General features: G+C 49.1%; 8 protein-coding genes across 8 annotated transcripts; 4 read left to right on the plus strand and 4 right to left on the minus strand.

Moving 5' to 3' along the window:
* Positions 1–410: 410 nt before the first annotated feature.
* On the minus strand, positions 411–2,406 carry N7509_003462 (uncharacterized protein; the record flags this gene model as incomplete). Its single annotated transcript, XM_056628099.1, has 5 exons — positions 411–695; positions 766–963; positions 1,022–1,454; positions 1,538–2,011; positions 2,390–2,406. The coding sequence occupies 5 exons, from the start codon at positions 2,404–2,406 to the stop codon at positions 411–413; spliced, it is 1,407 nt and encodes a 468-aa protein (XP_056490833.1).
* A 1,485-nt stretch (positions 2,407–3,891) lies between these two features.
* N7509_003463 (serine hydrolase domain-containing protein) lies at positions 3,892–5,109 on the plus strand (the record flags this gene model as incomplete). Its single annotated transcript, XM_056628100.1, has 1 exon — positions 3,892–5,109. The coding sequence occupies one exon, from the start codon at positions 3,892–3,894 to the stop codon at positions 5,107–5,109; it is 1,218 nt and encodes a 405-aa protein (XP_056490834.1).
* A 193-nt stretch (positions 5,110–5,302) lies between these two features.
* Positions 5,303–8,412, minus strand: N7509_003464 (Chitin synthase C; the record flags this gene model as incomplete). The annotated part of the gene is given in 8 exon segments (XM_056628101.1): positions 5,303–5,452; positions 5,504–5,788; positions 5,806–6,139; positions 6,206–6,389; positions 6,469–7,315; positions 7,391–7,752; positions 7,800–8,253; positions 8,311–8,412. Coding segments are annotated over 8 exon segments (2,718 nt in total), but the record flags the coding sequence as incomplete, so codon positions are not given.
* A 2,257-nt stretch (positions 8,413–10,669) lies between these two features.
* N7509_003465 (uncharacterized protein) lies at positions 10,670–12,291 on the plus strand (the record flags this gene model as incomplete). Its single annotated transcript, XM_056628102.1, has 5 exons — positions 10,670–11,014; positions 11,066–11,255; positions 11,282–11,389; positions 11,446–12,076; positions 12,132–12,291. 5 exons carry the CDS (start codon positions 10,670–10,672, stop codon positions 12,289–12,291), a joined length of 1,434 nt encoding a protein of 477 aa, XP_056490836.1.
* Positions 12,292–12,863: 572 nt separating this feature from the next.
* Positions 12,864–13,463, plus strand: N7509_003466 (uncharacterized protein; the record flags this gene model as incomplete). Its single annotated transcript, XM_056628103.1, has 1 exon — positions 12,864–13,463. One exon carries the CDS (start codon positions 12,864–12,866, stop codon positions 13,461–13,463), a length of 600 nt encoding a protein of 199 aa, XP_056490837.1.
* A 1,526-nt stretch (positions 13,464–14,989) lies between these two features.
* On the minus strand, positions 14,990–18,950 carry N7509_003467 (uncharacterized protein; the record flags this gene model as incomplete). Its single annotated transcript, XM_056628104.1, has 8 exons — positions 14,990–15,007; positions 15,061–15,347; positions 15,424–15,853; positions 15,918–15,958; positions 16,881–17,528; positions 17,581–18,032; positions 18,088–18,569; positions 18,639–18,950. 8 exons carry the CDS (start codon positions 18,948–18,950, stop codon positions 14,990–14,992), a joined length of 2,670 nt encoding a protein of 889 aa, XP_056490838.1.
* A 1,155-nt stretch (positions 18,951–20,105) lies between these two features.
* Positions 20,106–23,257, plus strand: sha1 (putative calmodulin-binding protein Sha1; the record flags this gene model as incomplete). Its single annotated transcript, XM_056628105.1, has 2 exons — positions 20,106–22,830; positions 22,887–23,257. The coding sequence occupies 2 exons, from the start codon at positions 20,106–20,108 to the stop codon at positions 23,255–23,257; spliced, it is 3,096 nt and encodes a 1,031-aa protein (XP_056490839.1).
* A 560-nt stretch (positions 23,258–23,817) lies between these two features.
* Positions 23,818–27,460, minus strand: N7509_003469 (Zn(II)2Cys6 transcription factor; the record flags this gene model as incomplete). The annotated part of the gene is made up of 7 exons (XM_056628106.1): positions 23,818–23,920; positions 23,976–24,599; positions 25,019–25,024; positions 25,899–26,557; positions 26,607–26,744; positions 26,798–27,337; positions 27,401–27,460. The coding sequence occupies 7 exons, from the start codon at positions 27,458–27,460 to the stop codon at positions 23,818–23,820; spliced, it is 2,130 nt and encodes a 709-aa protein (XP_056490840.1).
* Between the last annotated feature and the right edge of the window lie 67 nt (positions 27,461–27,527).

Below are 27,527 nucleotides of genomic sequence, written 5' to 3' on the forward strand. Positions count from 1 at the left end.
ATTGACATTGCACTATCGTAAGTGACATGGGGACCTTAAAAACAGAACACCCCGGGAATCATCGTCAAAAATAAACGAAATAAACGAAATAAACGCCACCGGTGCTTTCATGAGGGATATATGAAGGAAAGGGGGGAAAGCAGATAGGGAAAAAAATCACAGGAATTTTGCACCCGGCATCATCGGTGGAAACGTTGGATGGGGAAAAAACAGGAAGAGACCACAGTTTTCGCAGGTGAGGTATCATGGTGGAGGGTCCAAATCAGGAACGCAGAGATCAGGCTTAAATAACGGGGTGGTCAGGAATCACAAAAGGAAAAGGAAAACATCAGAAAGTAGGGGTACTACTCCAGGTCCAAACGCCGGAAGAGATCACTATGAAATACACTATACCATTTATTGGAACACAATCAATCGATCATCATTCGGGAGGGGACCTGGCCCTCGACATTGGAGAGCTCGGTCGACTTCTCCTCGGCCCGTACCTTCTTATTTTGGATGTGGGGCTTGAGGCCGTGGTGGAAGTTGTTGACGCACATGCACGCGTTGGTAATGGTAATCACGATGAGGATCAGGGTGATGATGGCGAAGAAGGTCATCGATGGCCGAGCGGCGATGTACAGGTGGGCAGTTGCTTGCGCGTACATACGGAACAGCTTGAAGATGAAGTATGCCATAGCCGCAAAGAAGAGGAGCTGGAAATGGGTGGTGAGCAGGCTATCCAATAGAGTATATATTCCCCCAAGAGAAACTCGATGGACTTACGATGATAGCAATCATTCCTGTAGTGGATTCCCGGCGGACAAAGAAGGCGCCAAAGGCCAGGATAATAATTGTCACCGGAACGGCGATGATGGTGAGATAAAACTCCGCATCATGCTTATTGGACGAGACAATGACCAAAAACTGAATAGTAAAGCCGAGGAAGAAGAAGAAATCAAACTTCAGCAGCGCAATATAGATCTAGAATACAAGCAAGTCAGTAAGCGATCGTAGGGTGGTGAGAGGTGACGGGTCTGACCTGGTAGGTCAGATACCGACGCTTCATGCGAAGATCGGCACTGATATGTTTGTAGATTGTCCAAGCGAACTCATCATAGAGCTTCCAAGCGACGAAGGTCATCAGAACGCTCCCGATTCCCACGAGACAGGGAATGACGATCAAGAATGGCTTCGATTGCCCCCAAACCTCGGGCTTGATAAAATCTTGGTCGTTGAGCTCGTCGACTGCGGTGTTGATCTGTTTAACCTGGACCGCTCCATAGATCAGCAGTCCCACGTTACACATGCAAAGACCGATGATCTGAATGGTGTTCTTCATGCGTAATGCATCATAGACCAGCACGAGCTCGTAAATGAAACCGAAACTGTAAAGGGCGAGGAAGGTGGGGATTGTTCTGGAGGCGGGAATGTCGTTTGGCTTTTCTTGGATTTGAAAGTTGGCAAATACATAACTAGAGAAGGAAAAAAAGAGATTGTTAGCCTCCTCGGGAGTCTGACAGCAAGTGGTGTCTCGGGTTCTCGCCATAGTACTTACCATTCGAGAGCGAGTGTCACGAGCGTTTGAACGAGCGTCACGATCGCAAAGACCCAGGTCCATCGGGTATTGGGAATATAAAATCTTTTCGGCGCAACAGGGGCGGGATTCGCATTAGAGTAGGTCTCGCGAGCGCGAAATCGCTCGGATTCCGGGTAATACGTGGGGTCGAAGCCAGCAGGACCCATGAGGGAGGCGTGCGATTCTCGCGAAGAAATCTTGGCAAAAGGACCTGAGGCGGATTCCTCCGCAGAGTTGTTGGGGTAAGGCACAATGACGGTATTGACCACCGGGGAGGTGGTGGTTTTGAATGATAAGGGAGGAAGAAAGACGGTGTCAGGTGGCACGAAGGGCTGTCTTGTCTTGTGCTTGTCTCTGATACGTGGGCGCTTTGAAACACCGAGGAAAGGCTCGTGTGTCCGGCTTGGCGTGTTTCTGCGGGAACCGGTGCAGTTTGAGTTGAGCTGAGCTGAGCTGAGCGAAATGCTCGCGGGTTATTAGACTCGAGGGGAATTTTCCAGGTACATCGAAGGTGAGAATAGCAGTCGGGTTGGTCGGGTTGAGTCGAATCGAGTCGTCGAGTCCAGTGTGGGTTACCGTTGAACGAGCGAAACGGGGGAGAGGGGGCCGTTAGAGCCTCGTAATTTTTTCTCAGCACGGGAATTGGCGTGACTAGATTGGAAGCACGATCAACCCCAACTTAGCAGAAAACGAGTGGACGGAGTGAACAGAGTGGAGAGGAGATGATGAAGAGTAGAAGAGTCGAGTAGAGTAAAAGAGAAAAAAAACAATCAGGGGCGCATTTCTGGGGTTCGAGGTATTCCACGGGTCTCAGACTTGGCAGCCACGCACCCGCCTTCGATGGGCATTCTAGACTCACACTTACACACACCCTCTCTCACACACACAGAGTACTCACAGGGACTTCCACTGTCGACCCACTCTCTCACTAGCGTCACTCTTGTCTCCATCCTTTAGAGTGGCTGCCTGCTCAGCCTTCCCTTGTCCCCCCGTCATCCCGTCCTCCCCCCCAACTGCTCCGACGGTTCAATTATTACGAAACCGCGGCGCCCTGTCACTCTCGTCTACCAAGCCACACACAATAACTCGGATCACCCTCCTCATGAGGGAATTTGGACCCTGTTGGGTGTAAGGCGCGAAACATCCAGTGGCTGAGGCTGGGGGCCCCGGGTGGAATGTGGTGGCTGTGATTAATAAACTCGGCCCCCAAAAAACCAGCCACAGTCATGACTGGAGCAATACGAGTCTGAGATGGTGTTATATTGGTGTAACCATTACAATGCTCCACGGAGTATCTCTTGATGGCCCTGACTGTGTTGATTCCCAGCCTTGCCCCGTCGCTTATGGTGACATGCGAGTGTGGCCGGTACTGACCGGCAGCCTTCTGAAACAATAGCGGACCCTCCAGTCCAACCCCCCAAACATTCCATTCCATTCCGAGACTGGCACTGGGCCTCGCCACAAGGAGCATCGGATCTGGCATTGAGTACTCTCGATCTCTGACCTGTCGAATCCATCTCATTTGGTCATCATCTCATCTGCGAGCAAGCTTGCAGAGATATGCAGGGATCGAGCAGTCTGGACCGCTCGCTGGCTCCACCAGGCTTGCGCATCCCGTTGGATCGATTCTGTACGAGTAGATCGACAACTCGATCTGCTCCCTATATTTACTTGTTTCTCCGGATACTACCTAGTATCTTGAGCTCTACTTTCCTCCATTTGGGCCATGTCCTCATACAAGCTGTTCCATCTTCGTTCTTCCACGACTAACCAACTGACCACAGTCAACTGCGAATTGCATCGTAGAATCCAAAGGTTATACAGTCCAAATCTTATTGCTTCATTTCAAAACCAGCCACCTCAGAAGTACACGCAACAAAGTTCCTCAAGGGCTTGGGTTGGTGAACTCAAGAATACCTCAAATGGCCCCTTAGTCTGAGGGCGCCTGATCCTAAATGTATTATACAGACGCTTCCCGGCTTCTGAATCCATTCCGTAGCCCGAAACCCTACATATCTCCATATTCTGCTCGTCCCACTGAGTTGTTGGTTGTTGACTCACAACCTTGAAAATACTACCTATATCCGAATGCCCACTCAGATCAACTTAGACGCGCCTGTGTCGCATCCAAGCGGCTACCGGCTTCTGAGCCCATTCCGTATCCCGAATCCCGAACCCCGCGTCTGCTATTTATACGAGTGCTACGTAGTCTCTCAGTGAGATTTGGCGATCATTTAAGCTTCAACAAGCCTCCACCATTTCGATAACACAACCAGGGAACCATCAACGAGGAAATCTCAAAGAGTCTCAAAGAGAGAACCTCAAGTTCTCCAATGCCCGACGACATCGAATCCAGCTTCCAAGCCGCCATCGACGCAGGCCAGATCAACGGCGGTGTCATCTGCGCAACCGACACTGATGGCAACTTCACCTATAATCAAGCCTTTGGCGAGCGAACTCTGCTCTCTGGTGAAAAGCGCCCGCAGCAACTAGACGATGTCATCTACCTCGCCTCCGCCACCAAGATAGTCACCGCCATCGCCGCCCTACAATGCGTCGATGACGGCCTGCTCAGCCTTACGGGTGATCTCTCCACCATCGCCCCAGAACTGACAAATAAACAAGTTCTCACGGGGTTTTCTGAAGACGGCGAAACCCCGCTCCTGGAACCTGCCAATGGCCCCGTCACGCTGGAAATGCTCCTCACGCACAGCGACGGTTTAAATTACTATTTCCTGAACCCGCTGATCGCACAGTGGCGTGAGAAATTCGTCGAACCAACCCTGCACGAAGGCCAGAAGCGGAACGTCGAGGAAACTTTCTGCTACCCGCTTACCTTCCAGCCCGGTAAAGGGTGGATGTATGGACCTGGTCTGGACTGGGCGGGGAGAATTGTCGAGCGCGTGACGGGTCTCAGTCTAGGAGAGAGAATGCAGAAGCGCATCTTTGATCCATTAGATATCCACGACGCGCAATTTTATCCCGTATCACGGGACGATCTGCGTGAACGCCTTGTTGACTTGAATCCGGATGATCCTGATGCTCTTGGGCGTGCGGTTGTTGGTATCGGGGATATGAACGCGCATGGCCGCGGAGATTTTGGCGGTCATGGGCTTTTCATGTCTGCTGCGAGTTTTGCGAAAATTCTTCACGCTGTCCTGGTTAATGATGGGACATTACTCGAGCCTGGGACTGTTGATGAGATGTTTCAGCATAGACTTGGCCCTGAAGCAACGGAGAGTCACCAGGCGGCGTTGGCATCTCCGGCCGGTCAATTCTTCCGTGTTGGCGTGGATCTTGAGACAAGGTGCGGATTTGGTCTTGGTGGTTTACTTACTCTGGAAGATGTGGATGGTTGGTATGGCGATCGAACTTTGACTTGGGGTGGGGGGATGACGCTTGCTTGGTTTATTGATCGTAAGAATGGGCTGTGTGGTGTTGGTGCTCCTATGGCTAAGGTACCATTGGACATGGAGGTTGGAGCTACCCTGAAGCAGGTTTTCCGTCGTGATGTGTACCGGAAACATGCAGCGTGGCAGAAGAGCCAGTAGATGAGTGGTGAGAAGTTGGCCCATATCGAAATGAGGGACTAGTCAAGATTCCATTCTGAAAATTCTCTATCTCTGGGCAAAATTTCAAAACATTATACAAACACAAATGGTCCTCCAGATATAGTATTATTTACACCTTCTCCCCAACCACTGCCACAGCAGTAATATCGCGATTTGAAAGGGAAAGCAGTCTTCAACGCCTGTAGAAGCAGCAAAGCACATTCGTCTTCGCGAGAAACCAGAGTGCCCCGAAAAATCGAAAGATAGAAAGACCCGACGTACCCAGAGAATAACCTTGAAATACCACGCAGTGCGCAGCGTCGAAGTCGTCTACTATTATTAGCTGCCATTCTTCTGCTCGGTGGTTTCCAACCAATTCTTCGATTTAACGTACCGATAAGCAAAGTTGTTTGAACCCTTCATTGTTAATGCACAATGCCAAAAGACCGTTGCTGAATGTCCACAACAACACCAAATTCGTCCGGAAGGACTTATAAGAGTCATCTAGATTGACCTCGGCCTTTTCTTCTGGCTCTTGCCACGGTGCCAAAGCCCGCTTGACCGTTTGCTCAAATTGAACATCAATATCAGCTTGTGGCATGTCAATCTCCTCGACGAATGCCGTCTGTGCATCGGATTTCGTCTGCGCTGATGGTAGTTCATCAGCCTTATCAGAACCCTTCGTGCCCAGGATACATCATGCCAATTGCAGAATGCATAAACCATCAGTATATTGATCGAAGATGGCATGCCGAGAAAATATGCCCATGACGAAGTGAGCATGTGCCAGGGATCGAGGTAGAGAATGGAAGCTATCAAGTAGATCCCATAGGTGGATATCAGTGCGACCAAGACAAGGCCACCGGTGGAGTTAATGAACGATGTCAGGAATACACCGACGCCGTTGGAGAAGTTGAACTTCAGATTATCGCCTGTGAGTGCTTGCGCAACCAAGTAGAAGGATAGGACAAGAATATAGGCCTGAACTAAAGAAAAGTAGATCAGGGAAAGAGTGTAGTACAGTTTTGTCCTTTGGGAAGTCAGCCTTGGCTCAAAAATAAGATATCCATATGTATCTCCAAAATGTAAGGCTTACCCCTTCGGTCTGTTTCCCAGTGCCAGAATAAACTGGAGCATGAGAAATACCAGGTACCCTATCTTGAACGTGTTATTCAAGATAGGAGTGATATCTGCTCCGAATGGCCAACTTTTATTGTGGTTGACTGCACTTGGTGTCCCGACGATGTCCATGATGACAGAGCTAGTGAGCCAGTATGATGCTATTCGAGAATAAGTACACTGTGATTGATCAACGTTGACCTGGGCGAAATAAACATCAAAGAAATCCCGAGAGCATACCTAAAGAGAACCACGTCATAACAAGCTGACAGATATTGTAAATCAGCTGCACATGGAAAGCCAACAAGCGAATGTAACTGTGCCCACTTCTATATATACGGTTAAAATGCATAGTCGCATAGAGACTCGCTGCGAAAGAGCCATTTAACCAGCGTCGCCGTTGGCTGAGGAACTCTGCTGGACCCTCGGGGACGTCCGTTTCTCCCTTTGAAGCCTTAACGTAAGTGAGTTTCCATTGACACCCTGCTTTAGCAACCAACTCAAAGCATAAAATCCGATCTTCTGCTAGAAACATGTTCTTTTTGAAGATATTCATTCCCTCAATTCCTTTCTTGCCAAGTCTTTCAGAGAGCGTATGATCACCGTGAAAGTACTGTTCCAGTGGTCGGCCGACGATAGCCCGATATCGATATGCGGAGAAGGCCCCTGGTAGAACGCTCACATAGCCGAAACTGCTTTCCAGTGGTTTGTCGAGAATGTTGGAAATTTTGTATTCGAAATTTTGGGCTGCTACCAGGGGATTGAGAACGTTTCTCCATCCACGACCGAGAAGGGCGTGAATCTCGCCGCATGCGCCGCCGAGATGTCTGTCATTATAGAATGTTTCCCATAATTCTAGAAGAGACTTGTGACCAGGTTTGGTGCCGGCGTCGATCAAGATACATATCTCAGGGTTCAGGATTCGTCCGAATGCGTTAAAGAGCCAGCGGTGTGAGTTTATTTTCTTGCTGTTCTTCTGTTTGAGACAGAACATCATTTGAACTGGTGGTAGATTTGTTGGATCGTCACCCAAAGGTCGGATTAGTTGCTGCGTCGGGGTGACTGATAATTGAGTTGTGTACTCAAACTAATACAGAGGTCCAAGTCAATGCCCTATGCTGCCAGTAACAGGAAATAATGACCAGGAGAAGAAATGACTTACGATATGGGCAACCGTTTCTCTTCCGTCAACATCATGCTTCATCACGCCGTCCTGGTAGATACCGACCGTAGCCAGTAGGTCAAGAGTGTTCTTGTCGCATGGCTTAATACCGTCGAATACGAGACAGACAACGATCTTCTGCCATGCCGGGCCTCCTTTGTTCCAAAATTCCGTTTTCTTGAGATTGACTATATCACGCACGTTTTGCATGACGCTATGCAGGGTTCTGGCTGTCAGAACTTTGTCCTCATTGTAGTAGGTAATTGCGATGAGCATTTCGGTATGTCGGTTGTACATGGACGGCCGTAGATTGTACCCATGCTGCAATGTGAATTCATCGGGATCGCAGGTCGCTGCCGTATCTACTATAATTAGCCCCCTAGTTCCATGGTAGATGTCGGTTTCATACATCGCATATGTGTGAACTCCTCAGACGAACCCCCTTCCAGGTCTCGGTATTTAGGCTGCACGGCATTCCGAATCGCACTCGGAACTGGGTGGTCGACACTCAACACCGTTCCCTTGACCAACTTGATTCGACGTGTAGGATACCGCCTGATTATCCCCGATGTAGCCCTCTGTCGTGCTGCCCAGCGTTTCGAGGTCGTCGAGCCTGTCTCAATATTGAGATGTTCGGACGGGGCGGGGAACTCTCCATCTTGTGCATCCGAATAGCATGAACTTGCTGAAAGCGTCGCACTGGTACGATACGGTGATGGATATCGTGGCAATGGGACACAGAGAGACTGTTCGGGACTGCCATACGGGTCTGGAGGCGGATGGGAAGGCGGGCTTAGATAAGAGTTCGGGAGCTGGAGTAGAGGCTGGCTAGTCTGAATCTGCTCATCGATTTCGGGACTTCTCTGTCAAAATATTTAGCTTGTGGGAATGTTGATTCTCGTTTTTGATTTTGATCCTACTTCACGAGGCTCGAGGAGTTCACCGGGGACGACATGGCTGCGTGAGCTCCGGGGTGGAGGTGGTGGGTTCGAGTGGTGATCCATAATACGATCTGTGCCTCGCTGAGAAAGAAAGTTCAAAGAAAAGTAAGATCAGTGAATTAGAAGATTATTTGAAAATGTTTTCAAGGCGAGAATGATATTGGGTAGATTCATCCACTCATTCTTGGCATGACCTCGGACAGTCTCGTATGCCAGGTCATTCTAGTTAGATATGGGACCATGTATATTTACGGAGAATTCCGAAGGGACTTCAGCTAATGTGGATCTGATTTGAGCAAATAGAAAAGAGTGATTGATGGGCCTCCGCCAGTCTATGCCCGCCGACAAATGACGGAGACACTGTATTTTAAACTGGTAGCCTCCCATTTAAAAGTAGCCTGGATCTGTTTGACTTGATCTACGACGGAAAGAAATCACCAATTCATGAACCGTTTTATTCCTAAGAATAGGTGAGACTAAGGTGGTACAACATCCCACGGTGGAAATTGTACAGCTGTCTTCCTCGGAGGTGTGGGTAGCAAGGATACATATGGTAGGGCGTCAAACAAATGCTACAATTATGCGACCGTAAGTACCGAAAGATATCTTGAGCGGATATTCTGTCTAAACTTTATTTGGAAAAAAAGCGTGAGGTTCATTCTATGCATTTGAGGTACAGAACATCTCCAGCGCGGCGCCTAACTATGGTGGCCCACGTTGAACTGGATCGCAATGATTTCATATTTACTTATCAAGATACAGTCACAGGTAAAGTAGTTATCGATGCTTCGTCTTCGGTTAAAATATCAAACATTTCTGTGACTCTTTCTGGTATTGCGATATCAACATTAAATTCAAGGAAAGAGGAGACTCATAGGGTATCAGCTCCCCAAATGTCACATTTGACTATACACTAAATCGTCGAAAGATACTCCAGTCCACTCTCTGGATCCTTTCTCCCGATACTGAATCCGGATTTAAAACATGCAAAGGACGAACTATGAGAGCAGGAAGGCATATTTTTGGATTCTCCATCCCGGTAAGCCCTCGTTCCAGCATGGCCAGTTCTTGAATACTAATCTTCTGTTTTCATCAGTTTCCTCAAGCCTCTGATTGCTCCCAATCAAACCAAAAAAAAGGTGACTAGTTCACTTCCACGAATCATTAGCAAGCACTGGAAAAGGCGAAAGAACAAGATACATTTGTCACGACGACTTCCTCCATCAGCCGGCAGAATTGGATCGCCGCGGAGATAAGATATACACTCCAGGTGAATATCTTGGGTCGTGGAATCCCAAAAGTCTACAGTAGAATAGTTGAGTGTTATGAAATTAAGTTTAAATCGTTATGAAGGTGTGCACTAACCAGGGTCAAGCTAGACGCGCGAGATCCTATTCCATTCCGTATCGGGACCAATTTCCCCCCAGAGACCATCAAACGAAAAGCAATACATAGAGGTTGCTCCGAAACTAGCTGGATCAACCGTACCACTGACATGGGAAATTGAAACCGACCTATCACAACTGCAGAGGGCCTGGCATTAATCTCGAACAATGGTGGTGGTGTTTCGGTTCCTATAAATACGGCACTGGGCTTTCCAGAGAACCCACTTATCCAAGCTGGACTTTCCGCAAACATGAAGAATGGCTGTAAGTCAGCGAATCGATGTACAGTGCCGGGGAACATATTTTCGCCCTTAGGACGAAAAAGCTTGAGTTCATATTTTGGCACCCCAAGGACATACAGAATGCTCGTCTGGAAAGCAGTACCAGATGGATTATGTCCTCCGATAATCGAAGCTCTGACGATGAGGACTCGGAAATCGAGGTGTCACTTGGTTCTTCAAGCGGCGACGATGATGCAGACGCAGGGCAAAACTTTAGCGACCTGATTGATGGAAACACGCAATTTTATCTTCATAGCTAATAGTAAATGGATAATCACACGCAGGTACCATTCCAAGGCCTCAACGTCAACAACAGTGAGCTATGTGCCCACTTGAAGGCCGAGCCAGATTGAAGACTTGAGTCAAGTAGTCTTGTTAGCTTAGAGATCTCCTCCAGTTACCTTTCCTGTCATGCTCATGTTATTAGGCCAATCTCGGGCCATTCAGCGCGTGCTATTTGGTTTCCCCGCACCCCTCTTCGCCAGCAACCGACTAACCTTGTCGGATCGGCATGCTTCAATTGTCATCCGTCCATGATTTAGCACATTACCTCGTCCAAAAATATTTTGACTATAAATTAGCAATACGGCTGCTTGGAGCTCGCTCATCTCTCATACATCGCAACCATTATTTCCTTCCATTAAGCTCGATCTTATGAATTAAACGAACATCATGCTCGCTATCTGGGCAGTATTAATCTTTTTCATCGGGTATTATATTGGTCCAGGGTTCTGGACACCCTTGACTAAAATACCAGGCCCTTGGTACACACGGTTCACGAGTCTATGGATCAAATATCAAGAGTTTACAGCAAATCGCCGAGAATCGGTCCATCGTCTCCATCAGCAGTACGGTCCTGTTGTGCGACTAGGGACTAACGAAGTCTCCTTCACAAGCCTTGATGCTATAAAGGAAATCTACGCTTCTGGGGGTAGTGGCTATGACAAGACGGAGTTTTATACCCTATTCAAACAATTCAGAATCAAGACGATGTTCTCTACATTGCCGAAAGATGAGGTGATTCGAATCCTGACAGATATGGGAAATTCCGATACTGACTTCACATAGCACAGCAAGAGAAAACGTCTTTTTGCTGAGCGCTACGCCATGACTAACGTCATGAAAGCGAAACCCCTGGCAGCTATCCATGAACGCGCGATGACTTTTGTAGCGCAGTGTGCTGAAGCAGGCAAAGCTAGTGTGGACGTCTATGTGAATATTTCTATCGTTCTCCTTTGTGGCTATATGGCTAATTGTAGTAGGTATTGCTTCACTGCTACGCAGTGGATTGCGTTACTCATTTTATGTTTAGTCCTGGGGGACTGAAATCTTTGAATCTAAAGAAAGATTTTGAGATCATGCAGGAGCTGACCTACCACCAAAGCCTCCAAAGTAAGTTGCACCGCGCTTGATCCTTGAAAGATAATATCATCCTAACTCTCATATAGAAAGCTTACTGGCCTATTATCTTCCCGCACTGGAGCCATATTTTCCTAAAATCCTTCATCCACGCAGCGCTCCCAAGGCGAACCAGTATGTCCTAGACATGACTGATCAAGTTGAATTGGATGGTCACAGTTTACTGGAAAAGCTCAAGCGGAAAGAGTCTAATCTCGAGCCCATGCAAGCCGCAGCAGAGTGCAAAGACCATATGGCAGCAGGTATTGACACGACTGGAGATGGGCTATGCTTCTTGATGTGGGAGCTTTCTCAGCCACAGAACATGAAATTTCAACGACGACTGCAGCAGGAATTGAAGGATGCACCTGTGGAAGCACCCTTAGACAACCTCGTCTATCTCGATGCGGTGATCAAAGAGGCCCTACGTTGTTCCCGCCGATTCCAATGTCTTTACCACGATATGTGCCCCCCGGGTGGACGTGTCATTGACGGCTACTATATTCCGGCCCATGCTATCGTTAGCTGTCAGCCGTATACTGTCCATCGCAGCGATGACGAGGTATTTCCAGAGCCGGATCGATTTTATCCGGATCGATGGCTTGAGATGAAGGGGGCAGTTGAAAGGAATAGGAATTTCTTTGCTTTTGCGGTTGGAGGGAGAGGGTGTACGGGGAAGAAGTAAGTTGAGATGATACCATCCTCCGCTTCTTTGCAATTTTCTAATCTAGAGCAGCCTGGCATTAGTGGAAATGAAGACTTTACTGAAGGAGGTTTACTCTCGATTTGAGACCACTGTTGCTCCAGATATGACTGGATCTATGAAACTGGATGATCAGATAATCTCTGCGAGACCCAAGGGGCAGACATGCAAGCTCGTATTCTCGCATATCTAAAATCACAACCTGTAGGAGCAATACGAGATGGCTGATATTAGTATTGAATATTTGCTTCATATCCAGTGTAGATAGGCAATTATATACTAATTTTAACACATTAAGAATTTCATCAAAAATAATACTATGTCGCATCAATAGATATTAAATCGTCTTGTCAGCACTGTGTGTGTAGTCAATGAAGCCGATATTAACGAATTAGCTCGCTCAATGTGTATCATTCCAGCAAGGTGCTCGGTATACACAGGCTATGTTTCTTCCCATTTTAGCAGTCACTGGCGAGAAACTTCGGTCTCCTTAGAAGTATCAGTGGAAGGTATCACTGTCATGAGGAGGCGTTTACAGTGGGCGGAGGCGGGCGGACAACCCCAATGCAATCGCGGAGCGGGGACCCCCTCATCTCCTCCAGATACCCGATTTGTCTTCACCACTGGAACTAGTGCATTGATTAGGGACGATTTAGAATCCCCAACTTCCGTTGGACCTTGCCGGTTCATCTTTCATCATAAATTCCCAGGGTTTCCTTTATCAATCAAAGGGAGCGAACCTCAATTCCGATTTCTTTCTTCACTATGGCAGGCCCCGATGCACCCGTCTCAGCATGTCGCTTTTCCACGCGCATTTCAATCCGATGGCTTCCAGAATCAGCCCAGGAGACTACAGACACAATCGTCATGTCCGTGGGTGAATGGTATCTTGATCTGCGAATGGAAAAGTCAACTGGCAAGATAGACTGGGCGATTGCCGGTCAACGGCTCATCGAAAGCCAAGAACCCCGTTCGTCGCTCCCTGTCCCCAGATACCTTATAGTTGTTTATAAATGCAAAGCTAATATTGCCATAGTCCAAGTCTCGTTCACTCATGAGCTTGATTCTCAGAATTCCTTTGAAAGTGCCGACTGTGGCACCTTTGTCACCCTTCCAAATGGCGACGACCTTGAGACTGGGTCGATGCCTCGGCCTGATCGATCAGGTGCTCCTGTGACCGAGTACGAAGAAATATGGAGAGAACTTCCATTCCGTGAAGGGCCTGAAGGCGCGAAGAGGGGCATGTCATGGGTTCTTGAGTCGGATGATGGGGAATTGAGGGAAGGAGAGACTACCCTTACTAAGACATTTTTGGGTCGGATTTGGGGAACATATCTGGCCTTGAGAGCAAACCCAGGTCCATAAGCGAACAAAGGATTCGAATGGAAACTGGGTTGTGAGTAAAAGTGGTGCTGATGTCAGTGTTAGACGAGAAGAATGGAGCTCAGGATGGAAGGATCGATATGTGGTTGGGGTCAATGGGACGAAGCTGCCGTCCATGACCCGAACTGGTGGATTTGAAGGAGAAGGAAAGAGTTCCTGGAGGGTTCCCGGGGGAAAGGTGAAGATCGAAGGTCGACAGTATATAGTTCGTTCATTTGAGGAGATCTCGTCTGCACCGACAAGCCGACTCTGACCTCGGTATCACATACTACTATTCCAAACACATGACAATCTACGATGAAGCTTATGAGCAAAGAGGGTATATGTCCAACAGAGACAAGTTTTTTAAGCAAAGAAATTAAAGCATAAAGTACCACTAAGAAAGAAATTGGTCAAAACAATTCCACGCGACTGTTCTCTCTTGGCAGTAAATCTCCAACTAACACCAAACATAGAAGGCGGTCTACCCAACATACACGACAAATTCTCAACTCGGAGTCACAACTTCTTTCTTCTTTCTTCTCCAAGCATCACCCCCATCATGCTGCGTTTCTTTGCTACACACGGCAGAAGGACTCTGTCCCTGTCCTCGGTTCGTGAGTCCAACTCACAACCGAGACCACTCGCAAATGAGAAATTCGGAGGAATCTTCAACATCCAACCCACGCTCAGTCTTCCCCGGAAGAATGAGCGCCGGTACTGCCCGCGAGGGCCTGGTGTGATCTACACCTGCACTCGGCATCAGAAACATCGGGGCACTGGTCTTTGACTGGTGGTTTCCCCATGGGAGAGTCGGTGCGGAGATTGTGTGTGAAAACACTTTAGTGCAATACGCAGCATACCTATCTCCTCTTCTGTTTTTGTTCTTGTGCTTCGGCCCTGGGATAAAAGGGGAGAGGATGGTATCATTCGATTCCGATCATTCTGGTGGGGGTGGTGCTTCATCTTTTTTTCTTCTCAGGTCAGTTTTCGCTTTGTTCTTTCCTGCCGTATTTCTTTGGCGTGTGCGCTGTGCGCTGCGTCGGGTGGGGCTGAATTGGATGGATTTTTTTTGGCGACTTGCTAATTGTGGGTTGCGGGCCGTGTTCCTGCTAGGTCTCTCTCTGGGATTCGAGTCGGACATGGTGATGTTGGGGGTTTATCTTGGATGTTTTTGTTGGATAAAACCGAAGTGGACTGCCGCGCGCAGATTTCCTTCGTTCCAGTTCCATATCCATAGACTTAAGACTTTTTTTACTCAAAGAAAGCGTCAATGATCTCCTCGTACTAGCTATTCGAAGTACGGCATTTTTACTTTTAATTACCCAGGAGAAAATGTAGTGTAGCTTGTAAGCCTAGTGAAATTAGACCGCTCGAATTGTATTTCGAAATAATCATTGGAAAAATATGCCGTCCCTTCTATTCCCGGGACACATCGCAGAAAAAGAGAATTCATTGCCACCGTCAGAGGTTTTCCATTATCATAGGGGCGTCGTGTGGTATTTTCTGGACTGACTAGGTCACGTCCTTTACTCCTCGTCACCAATCTGTAGATCTGAATTAGTCTGGTTCGTGTACATTGACGAGTGCGGGGCTGTACCTTAGGCGCCAGGTAGAAGCGCAGGTGACCGCTACCGAGACCGTACTCAACGAGCAGAGGAACTTCCTGGGAAAGGTGGAGTGTTACGGAGGAGGAGAGGTTGGACGCCTTGCAGAAGTTGACAAGGTACTTAAGGGAGAAGGTCAGGGCGACGGGTTCGGAGAGGTTGATAGTGACATTCTGATCGGGCTTGTCGACGTTGGTGTGCTGGCGAATGGTGACGGAGCCGTTACCGATGTCACCCTGGCAGGAGAACTTGACGCCCTCCTTGCTGGCCTCAATAACAACTAGGGGGAAAAGAAATATGAGCACTTTTTTTCTCACAGCGATTGTGCGCTCGATCTTCATCATGGGTCGACTTACCGGACTCTGACAGAGCGTTCAGATCTCTGCAGATACGCTGGAACTCAGCAGCGGGCATCTCGACGGTAGCAGCGTAGTCAGTCTCGGGAATGGCCAGGTGCTCCTGGTCAATGTCCATAAGCTTGATATCATACTCGCTCAGACGGTCGGTCTCAGCGCTCTCGAACATCAGGTTAACGGCATCGGGGGAGTCCTCCGCCTTGAGGGTGAGAATATCTTCATTTTGGGCGGCACGCAGAACCTTGGTCAGGGAGCTAAGGTTGATGCCGAGAGCGATGTTGCGGTCGCAGCGGTATGGGGAGAAGCCCTCTGCGCGGAGAAGCATGGAGACCAGGGCAACATGGGAGTTGTCCATGGCCTGGAGGGCGATACCAGAGTCATTACAGTCGAAGTTGCAGTCCTGAACCAGGTCCTTGATGGCGTCGACGACCTAATGGAAAGAGTGTTAACTATGGATCCAAGCATGAACGGAAATATCCCATTGCATCACTTACGCGCTTCAGCAGACTGGCTTGCTCGAGGCGGGCTTCCAACACTGTTTTCAATGTGTTAGTTGGGCTTCGCACACAATCGGGATTTCTGGACGCACTGGTGAAGAGGGGTATTTGTGAGGGGTATTAGATGAACAGAGGAGAGGTTCCGGGGGGAATGAGCGGCAAACGGCGTCGAATTGACGGTGATGAACGGTGGAAGATGATCGTGGAAGAGTAATGACAGAAGAAAGGACAGCGGTCTGAAATAAGACAATCGCGGTCGCGGCGCGTGCACGCGTCCCCACTAAGCCTCGAGCGCGCCACACTATATGCCCTAATTGGGTTCGAGTGAAGGCCTCAGGCACCAAGATGACTTCTGCCTACGCATTATTTCTTGTCATAGCTACAGTGGTGTTGCAAAAGTTTGAAACCCCCTGCTGACCGTCCTGGTCTCCGCCTACTTGAGGGGGACTAGTAGCTACCTGAGATGGGATAGCTTGGCCTATTCCTTCCATCTTAGGTAGCTACTAGTCTGCCATTAGAAGGCGGTCGATAATGGCGGGCAATAGGGGGTTTCAAACTTTTGCAACACCACTGTAACTATAGGATTCAATACGAAAGAAATGATGGTCGAATATTGGAAAAAAGTTTGCTTGGCAGAGAATTTGCAATATACACTGTAGCTAAATTCAAATACCCAGCACCTGGATATAAGAACAGCGAAGACAATTTGAGCTTGGAGCTCTGTAGATGTACAAAAGAAAAAAAAAAAAAACAGGCCATAGGTAGGTCCTGAGCAGGGAGCGCGAAGAAGAAAGCAAAGAAAAAGCAAAATGATAGAATCCCTGAAAACACCGTATTCGCCGGGTTCCTTCTATGTTGGTCATTAAAATATCGTTACAATTCCAACTAGTGGCGATTCAAAAGCCATGCATTGGTTCGGAAGGGAAGGGAGGACAGTAGGGCGAGCAACCGCCTAAATACTTGTCACTCGTTTGGAAGAGTTGTTGCCGGGCCGTTGCTTGATAACCATCTCCAATTCCTTGAGCATATTCGTGTTGGCATCCACTTTCTCTCGAGCAGTTGCTTGCCTGACACGCTCTTCTCGGACACGCGCCAGGCGCTCATCCCGAGTCAGCGATGCTCTCTTATTCCTCGAAGTGGGAAGCACGACAGCCTCAAATATTTCTTCATCATCAAAGCTGTGAGTGAGGTCTGGGCGGAAATCACCATTCAAGGCTTTAAGAGCGTCAGTGGGGCTGCCCTCAACCGCTGTAACACCACCGAGACTAGGCGTGGGCGATACTGGCAGGGTCGTGCTCGAAGGTCGCGAACGGTCGGTAGCACTGAGACGATCTTGGCTGTGGATGAGGGCAAGTTTACTCGTCTCCCACTCTTGGAGCAGCCCGCGGAGGTCACTTCCAACTGCTTCGTATTGTGCAAGAAGCGTGGTCTCGAAGTCGTTGGGGTCAGAGTGGTCCATGGTGGCATTGGTCTCCTCGCAGATAATGTGCATCTTTGCATGCAAGGATCGGACACCTTGCGATAAGGAGTTGAGTCGCCGAAATTGCGCGCGCATGTGCTCCTTGCTTGGAGAGATCGAGGGCAGAGGAGATGGAGGAATTGCATCCCCTGCAAAGGATTAGCTGGAGCTCTGGGTAGGGGTGGAGAAGTAAAAACTCACTGTCCTCTTCGTTGAGGATATTAGACATCTTGGTCATGCTCAACCCGGTAACTGCAGCAAGTTCACGCATTTCCTCCACAGCGGAGCTCCATCTAGTGATATCCGAACCACCTCCATCGGCACTCAGTGCGAGTAGACAACATAAGACGCTCTTTCTCATGGTATATAATTTGCCGAAAAGATCTCGTAAAGAGCGCAGCGAATACTGGTCATCCATATTTCGATGGGATAGACTGGCTTCGATCGCTTCGAGATCATCCAGTGCAATGTCGTAGATATCATAATATTTAGCCAAATTAGCGTCATCTGTGAGTGGCCGCAAAGCATTTTGTGACTGGACATAGCGTTCAAGCATCGACCAGAAGCATTCTGAAACGGCTCGGCGAAGTCGCAGGCAGCGCCGAGTCTGGACCTGATCTTCGAGCCGACTAATTGGCGGCAGGGGGGTGCTTCTGAAAAGATGGTCAATAAGCATTCCAGCAATTATGAAAGTGGGGATCATCCTACATCCTGTATCCTCTCGAAACGAGCTCCACTTCCTGAATGAAGACCACCGAAGCCGATGCAGCCGAGTCGAACCCTTGTGCGTTTCCGACAAAGGTCCCCGCAGCATCCACCGCTTGATGCCTCAGAAACTTGAGCCACTGTCTCTTGGCGAAGGCATAGAAGAAGACCCCCAGCACGGGAACTAAAATCAATAGAACGCCAACTCTTCTGAGGTTGAGCCCGGTTCCCGTCTTCGAGCGTCCCCAGTGTAGCAGCCATACGATTGAAAAAGAGGTCGCGGCTGTAACAACAGCACCGTGAAGTCCGAATGTTGTCGATAGAGAAGGAAGCTCTGACGGTTGTGATGCGGAGGCAACATCGGCGGCCGATGTATAGGAGGGGGCACTGTGTTCGTTCAAAAGCTGAGAAGCGACAATAACGTATCCGAACTGTTCCAAGAATCTCTCGTTGTCACCTCGGCCGAGGCGAGCATTGAGTGCGGACTAGCAAGTAGCGCTGTTAGTATGTCGTCGAGACGAAGCACTAGGCGATAGCAATGGGGGGGATCGTACCGAGCAAGCGCCGTAAAGCTTCTCAACAACCACTCCCTGACGCGTATTCTTCAGGTCCAATGGCTTCGGCAGCTTATTCCGGACTCGATCTTGAAAACGTGACGCTCCTCGCGGGGCAAAGTCTGTAGACTGTGCAGCTTGTTCGTCCTCACTGTGTGCTTCCTCCACGGGCCAGCTCTCCTCCTGGTCTCCCTCTCCTGTGAGCAAGTCAGCCTCCGTCGGCCGTTGCGGTGGTATTTCTGCGCGGGAGGAAAGGCACGAACCTTGGAGGTAGTCAGCCAAAGGCGAATTTTCATATATGAGGGACTCCATGGCCAGCACTCATTCCGGGGCGAAGGGAGGAATGGAACGGAGGGGGCGGGCGCGTTGACGAGGAGATGATCGGAGGGGTGGTGGCGTAGGAACGAGGTTCGGTTCGAGATCGGGGTAAGGCGCGCGCCTACTGGCACATTGTCAGACGGGCAACACTCTCCAGTCACAAAGAAAGGCGAGCTGAGGTCATAGACAAGTGAAACGGTCAAGGAATGTAAGTACTGGTAACAGCCACGTTGAATGTCTGGGAAAAGGAGAGGTCACGAGAGTTTAATTTAGGGCAGGACCCACTCGCCTCCTTTTCGCGATGTCATGGTTGGCTTTGTTGCTTTTCGACGTGGATATTCTTGAATTGTGATTGGTACGGATTGCTTGAAAGATGGCTCTTGGGCCACATTCTAATATTATGATCAACTGGACTACTGGTAGAATTGCAGGGAATTTTCCTTGCAGTACGGAGTACGGAGTACATATGGGACATTAGACCTGACCAGGTACCTGCGTCGGAGTCCGCGGCCAACCCTTCCCAAGGTTAGTGTACATACACTGCCCGGTGGATCTCATATGTACATGGCCAAGTCTAGCCCGTGAATGTTGAATTTTACTCTTCCTGGTACTCCGTGCATAGTGTAGACTCATGTACAGCCTTTATGGGGGGAATATACCTCGTAAATACTGGTGATGGTGCATACTTATGCTATGCAGTAATGGCATAGATAAATGCCTAAGTGCACGTGATGCTATTGTTACACTGTCCATCACGTGATCCATGCCCCGCGATGATGAGGTAATCACAGTTGCCCTGGACAACGACGATTGTCAACAGATCCAATCAAAATGGGTAGCCACGGCGAGGCACGCAGACACGCGGGGCTGCGCGTGAGTGCCGATTGTCGTGTCGTGTCACTCAAACTTGGGATCGTTTTCAAATTCGCTGGTTATCCTCTGTTTCTTCGATTTCGAAATTCTCAAGTCACCCACACAACTCACCGCTTCTCCCCGAGATCAACATCCTGCAAGGGTTGCCCACCCAGATCTACGAGTACTACCTACTAGGGGACTTACCTCCTCCACAGTTCCTCCTCCTCATCTTATCTATGCATTCATAGATCACCCCCCACACTCTCAACTTGCAGCCCCGGTTATCTCTTCGCCATGTCCGGGCTCCTCGGGGAAGCTTTCACCCCTTGCCCATCAAGGTCGAGATCCTCGTGTGGTGGCAGTGAGACATTTGACAGTTTCATGGACGGCGACTTGGCCTTCGAAGCTACAACACAGCTCGAGTATACCACCGAAATTCGAGCACCAATCTTGACCGGGGCTCGTCCTCGACGGGCCAACCGTACCGGCCCAACTTTCCAAATACACGACGATGTGATGAATAGGCCAGCCGGCCCAGCAGAGAAACGCAGAAGACCGAATACTTTGGCAAATTCGCCCTCGGGACGCAAGTCGTCGCTGCTTGCTCAGCCCGCCCAACGTTTTCGCCCGAAGGTCAACTTCGCCCCGAGTCCGCCCTCCCGTCCAAATAAGATAGAGATGGAAGCTCAACCTAAGACGCAACGGCATGAAACGGAAACCAACGATGAGGCCGTTGCTCACTCCAAAGAGATCCGTCATACCGACAACAAACATCGCCATGACCACAAAGATGCTTTGAAAAGGGACGTACGACGAAATACTGTGTACATCCCGCCGGATGACACTACTGTGGCTAGCGTTTTCATGGGACTATTCAGTCCGCTTAAAAAACAGCAGACCACAACGCTATCCAAGATGACGGAAGACGCCCAAGTCAACACGTTAGAGGCCCAGATCGCAAAGCGCCAAGCTCGAAAATCAATGGTGACATCTGCACGTAGAGCTCCTCTGCAACCGAGCACGAAGATTGCACAGGAAGCTGCCATACGAGTCGATATTGCTGGCAAGAATGGTGGAAAGGAAAACATTCCACCTGGTGCACTTGCTGAAATTGAGAAAAAGCACACTCTCCAATCAACTTCTTCGCTAAAACCCAAGCGGGCCAGCATCGTCTCTACCTCGAAATCCACCCAACATAATATCGACCAGCGAGCAAGACCTGCCAAAGCTACTCAGCCTTCTACAAAAGTACCGAAGCAAAATGCACCAGCCCGCGGCGTTCTTGGGGAGAGGCAGAACAACACACTGATGTCCCGGTCACCCTCTGCTCGAGAGAAACATAGCCTTACTAGGTCGAAGGAAACAATGAAGAGCCCACTGCCTCTCAATTTCCATGCCTCTACCACCTCGAGCCGAGTTGATCACTCCAGATCACTCCGGTCTTCTAATTTGGGACATATTTCCACCAAGCTCAAGAACCTCAACCAAGAGTATCCAATGTTGGTCGAGAACACCGCGAAACCTGCTCTGTACGAGGACAATTGGCTCCACCACCAGGAGACTGTTATTACACAACTTGTCAACTCCTTGCTAGAATGTACTAATGGCGATTCAACTCCGTGTGGACCAAATGCTCTTCGACTGGAGATGCTTGAGATCTACCATACCGATTTTTTCGCCCAGCTTCACAAGCGACTCCAGGCATCATTATCATGTGGAACTTTGAGCATTCCGAAAGAACTTGTCACCCGCTACGGTCGACTTAAACAGGATGTCGGTCTTCGCCGAAAGTTCCTCGACATATGGGTCCAATCCTACGACCTTCGTGCTTTAGTGGCTGCTGCGGAAACAGTGATCGGTCGAAAAATTTCCAATAATCCTACTTTTCTTGAACGTGACTTTGACGGGCCCGATGAAAACGCTATGAAGGGTCGCAAAGTCATCATTCGCAAATTGGAAGGGTTTCTTGATTCGTTTCTACTTCACAATGATGACATGGACCACATGGTGTCTGACTCTAGGGATATCCCGATGGAGGCTCAGGCGAGAGCTTATCGGCGAACGGTGCTTCGCAGCATCATCCTTGTCGTCATTCTAGATCAAGCAAAGCAGAGTCGCGGTACAAGTCTTCCTCGGCGGCTGTTTGTACAAAGTTCTCCTTTCAAATCTTCTGTTGAGGTGCTCCAGGCCCTAGCCCGTGTGTTACTTCCTTCTTGTGGTGATATGTCCAAGCCCTTGGGTCATCTTGGCTGTCACTTGACATACAAGCAACACAAGTTGCAGGAGTACAACTATCAGATCAACAACATTGCTGTGGATCTCAGGGATGGCGTTCGGTTGACACGAATCGTTGAAGTGCTCTTTTTTACTTCGGAACATGTACGATCCGATGTTGAGGACCAAACCGAAGTCACGCTGCACACAGGAGAAGCTTTGTCACTACTTGGCGATGAGGCTGACTTGCCCCTGTCGAAGCATCTCAAATACCCATGCGCCAGCAGAGCCGCAAAGATTTACAATGTGCAGATGGCACTTTCTGCTTTGGGCTCTATCAAAGGTTCTGACTTATTTTTGGACGACATTCGGGCTGAAGACATCGTGGACGGTTATCGAGAGAAAACCATTGCTCTTTTCTGGGCGCTTGTTAGCAAGTGGGGCTTGGCCGGCCTGGTCGACTGGGAAGATGCCAGCAAGGAGATTGCAAGACTCAAACGAAAAGCTGTTTCTCTATTTGGATACGATAAATGCGTGAGCGAAAGTTGGTTCTCTGGAGACGAACTCGATGGTGATGAACATGCTCGGATGCTTCAACAGTGGGCCTCAATTCTGGCTGCGTTGAAAGGGCTGTCCATTACCAATATGACCACAGGTTTTGCCAACGGAAAGGTTTACGAAAGCATCGTCGATGAATACGAGCGATACATCACTGGAAGTACCTGTCGCAGCACCATGACAGCCACCCCGCATCCTCTGTCACTAGAGTCGCGTCTGAAACTTCTGGGCTGTAGCTCTCAATTCGGTAAGTCAGCTCACGAAAGGTGATCCATATTTTGGACGCGCACTAATAAAGATTAGCACAACTTGTTTCTCCCAAGAGATCCACTTCCCATATTCTCGACCGTAACTTTACTCTTGGTGCTCTTGCATTTCTCTGTTCTCGATTACTCTCCGCCTCAAAGCATTCACGGGCTGCCACCATCCTTCAACGCGCATGGCGAGCTCACCTGGGCCGGCGAGATACCCAGCGCCGCGCTATAGCACAGGATCTTGCTGCCCATTGCGCGGCCGTCGTTAAAACGAAGAGTGAGATTATCCGGGCAACGGAGGTTATCACTCGTTGGTGGCGAGACATCAAGGCTCGTCAACAACGCAAAAACACTACAGGCCATCAACGACAACGCAAACTTGTTTCTCCGAGCTGTAAAACAGCCAAACGCCGACTCTGAGCGCCCCTCTACTCTACCTTTTCTTTGTTTTACTATGGTACCACCCTTGGTGCCACCGCATATTGATGATTATGAAAGCGTTGGTGTTGAATTCATTCTTTGACTGCTTGACTACTGGGTATCGATCACTGCGTTTTTGTTTCTTTACCTGGCACCAGATAGGGCTCGTGGCCCTTGGTGCTGTTTAAAAATACCCTCTTTTGTTTTGTTTCTGTTTTCTTCGTCATTTCCTAGTCAATTTGTTCTTGTTAGGGCAGCAATACACCGAGAGGTTCCCTCTCGTTAAAACGAAGATTTGCTACGATAGGATATCTAAGTCTCGTACCTGTAAGATTCTGGCTCTCAAAACTTACTAGTAGTACCTATTAGCAGGTGCAATAGCTCCTACTTGTATGGGATAGCATAGAACATGATTCTTGGTTATTTCCATGTGGGTTTGATTTGGCGTGTAGCGAGCATAAAAAAAGGCCTGCATCTCTGCAACTGTGGCGGAAATGAGTGTAGTGTACAGCAAAAGAAAATAAATGGCTCAATGAAGTATGTGCAATTTATCAAGTTAATCAGTGATCACCGTCTGAATTCAGAAGCCATGAGAGGATCCCTCCAACCCATCCCAATCTTATGTACACGTGTGTTTGTTCAAGCTGAGTTTCTTTACCACCGCTATCACAAAAGATGTTAGTCAGGTTTCGATCCCTCAAGAAAACGTTATACATACACCACCAGGGCCACCGGGACCGCCGTGATGGCCACCGGGGCCTCCTTGGGGACCTCCGAAACCGCCAGGGCCGCCTTGAGGGCCACCAAATCCAGGGCCACCGGGACCTCCTTGGGGACCTCCGAAACCACCAGTGCCTCCTTGAGGACCTCCAAATCCAGGGCCGCCAGGGCCGCCGTGGGGACCGCCGTGAGGGCCGCCGTGATGGCCACCGGGGCCGCCTTGGGGACCTCCAAATCCAGGGCCACCAGGGCCACCAGGGCCACCAGGGCCGCCGTGGGGACCACCGAAACCTCCTTGGGGTCCTCCAAATCCTGGGCCGCCAGGTCCTCCAGGACCATGCTGGTTAGGTCCGCCTGGAGGTCCGCCCTGAGGAGGCCCGTGAGGCTGATCGTGGTGATCGTGGTGATGATGGTGTGAGAAGAGACCCATATTGAATGTGTGAATGTCTTTGAGAATATGATTGAAGAGAGAGGCTGGTACCCCTCGCCCTTAAATATCACTTGTGTAATATGAATCCTTGGAACTGGGATATCCACTACGTGGCTGATCGTCGTGGCTTTGCCAGTGACGCTCTTGAATGCGCCCCCCTCGGCGGCGTGCTCGATTAGACAATGGTTTAAACTGGAACGCCAAGGTTCATCACGATGCCAAGAGTCGTGCTAAGCTCGCTGGGCACGGCGGAATACTCGGTTGCCTAAAGAGATCAAGCTATTGCTGAAGATGTGGGACGTGGAAATCATTGAGTCGGCGTAGGGCTACTATTGCTTCTTTACAATTGTCGATCCGCAATTAAGGTTTGGCACCACGTTATATGCTAATTTTTACCTCGACAACCTTAGATTTTGCTCTGTCTAAACACACATTGCATCTCAATGGACTGAACATTTTCTAGATTATCTCTTATGGCCCCGAAAAAGTCCACGCAAGCACTTCATAGCGGCAAATCCGGCACAGCCCTACCCGCGATTCAACTCTACGCCGGCCCCACTTCGAGAAGAAGATAGCGCCGAATGACGCGTCCCAGGGGGGGCAACACTTACGCATAGCTGAATAGTCTCAAGTTTAGGTTAGGCTATCGAGTCTCGGGGCTTTGGGTGGTCATAGATCGGAAATCTATGTATGGGGACGAAAGCTGGTGGCATCTCAGAGGCATTTAAACTCCTCTAGATATCCTCCAACCTGCACTTTTCAGTACGTCTACTAGATATCACTGTCTATCCTCCGTACATCATGTTCCAAATAATCAAGAACTGGTTCCAATCGGCCGAAGGGCCCAGTTCCGAGAGCAAGTGGGACGCCAACACCGTCACTATGCAACAACCCAACAGCCCATCGGCCCCCGAGATGAGCAATACTATCACAGAGCAGCCAGTATGTGTACACTGACCCATAACCGAATGAATTATTCCGCGGGGAATTTCGGGGTAGCTGATCATTATAATAGGGAGCATCCCAGTCTATGGATGTTCACATGCGGGGTGGAGGTGCAGGCGAGGGTATCTGCTGTGGAATGTGAGTATCTGAACACTTAAGCAAAGAAAAACCGGGAATTGGCGTTAATGTTTCTTCTCATCTACTCGTAGCTGCGCTGGTCTCTGCTGCTTTGAATGCTGCGAGTGCTGCTGCGGGGATTGCTGCGGAGATGATAGTCCACCTGGGCCCCCTGGCCCCCCCTGGTGGCGGTCCTCCAGGTTGGTGAGAATAATAAGGCTAATGGCCTGTCCCTTCATACGCAATTCTGCTGGTTTGGAGTTTGCCACAATTGTTGTCTTGGCCTTCTTATTATACTTCTCTTCTATGTATTATAATAATCTTGCCTCGCCGGATTTATAGTCTGACCATGGCGTTCCCTGCAACACGTGAGAAAGGCCTATCCCAAGTGATTCCAACGCAATAAAAACTTCCTGACACCATTCGTACTTATCATGAAATCCATTGCCATGAAAGAACTGGGCGGCCATAGCTACCGGGAAGAGCAAGTTTTCTCCGCCAAGTATATGCATGTCTGGTTGTATCAAGTACGCCACGCCGCGGCAGATCTGATCAGCGTAGAATTCGGATTCTTCCATGTATAGCTCGGACTCCTTGGAGGTTGTCTTGCTAGAGGAAGTTGATTGGAGAGATAGGGGTATTTCGGGCTGGGCGAAGGATCCCCCAAGGAGCTCGAGTCCAAAAAGGAGGGAATAGGTGATAAGTTGAGCTGCCCAGTAGAGGGAATGTGCTTCGGCAATCTCCACGGCTGGAAAATGATATCGATAAGGGTAAATCATTTTGCTTCTTTTGGAACGAACAATGTTGGTTTCGTCTGGAATGCTTGTATAAAGTGGATCTCCGAATAATGATCGTAATCGTTCGTACCATGAATCAATCCGCTGCTTTAGTCTCCAACACAAATTCTTCAGTCTTTGAGTCTCTCGCTCAGATCGTGCACCCCCCACGAGCTCTACAAGAAGTGTACAATGCATTAGAATATCAATGATTTCGTCGATCAGGTCGTTGTCCTTTCCGAGAGGTGTTAGCATTTGCCACATCGGACAAGAAGCAAGAGCAGATTTAGATTTTCCAATTGCATGAAATATCTAGCATATCACGTTAGCTAGGAATCAATCAGAGAGGTAATTTTCCCACATTTGCTAGTTTCAGGTGGCGTAGTAGCATCTTGGACATCTGGTCTTCTTCCAGTTTCTGATGATGTCGAGCGAGAACGGCATTGGCACCCTCCATGTGTGCCATCCATCCAGAGAACCCGGATGAGCAGTTAATAAGCTGAGTACTGTTAGATATTTCAGTTGTTGGGCTGAGATGCAGGAAGGATTCACTTCATATAATTGGAATATAAGATTGGCACAGAGAACCTCCTGAACAGGAAGGTCCGAGCGCGGTATTAAACGGCCGAAAATCTGTATGGCTTGATTGTAGATTCTGATTCCGTTATTGGTCATGCGATTATCATTGAACTTCTTTCCCACAAAGACCGATGCAAGGGCAGCAATCGCTCTATCTAGTAGTTGGCTCCTCGGTCGATCCATCAACGGGGGAAACGACTCGATCAAATTGGACGATTTCTGACATCGAAACGAGATCTGGCCCGAGGTGGAAGACGGTACATAGGAATCGATGAAAACCGAAAATAGCTGAGACCTAATCTGAGCATTTACATTGATGACGGAGGTTGTAGAAACGTTATCCGGTGGCGGTTGCAACTTGTTCCCGGAGATGTTTGGCTTTTGTTGAATTTCTCGAGTCTGGGGATCATTGGGCTCCACAAATGTATGGATGAATTTTGCCGTTCGGTCATAGCCCTGGCAATGATGGCCACCTCGCAGGCATCGAGCACACTCGGGCCGTTGAAGATCACACTATGAACCGTCAGGCTCGCTATGACAGTTCCACCTTGTTGCTCCTGTCCCACTTTTACCTACCTTGACTTTTCGCTTTCGGCATGTGTTGCATCCCTGAGATCGCCATGGAGCGCCGGGCATTATGGATGTGTTTAACTATGATTGAACTGCATGAACATGGAAAGGAGAATCACTGCCATGGTTCTGC

The sequence above is a fragment of the Penicillium cosmopolitanum genome (genome assembly GCF_028827165.1).
Source record: "Penicillium cosmopolitanum strain IBT 29677 chromosome Unknown utg000005l:1.0-4006212.0:1.0-4009387.0, whole genome shotgun sequence".
NCBI classification, from domain to species: Eukaryota; Fungi; Ascomycota; class Eurotiomycetes; order Eurotiales; family Aspergillaceae; genus Penicillium; species Penicillium cosmopolitanum.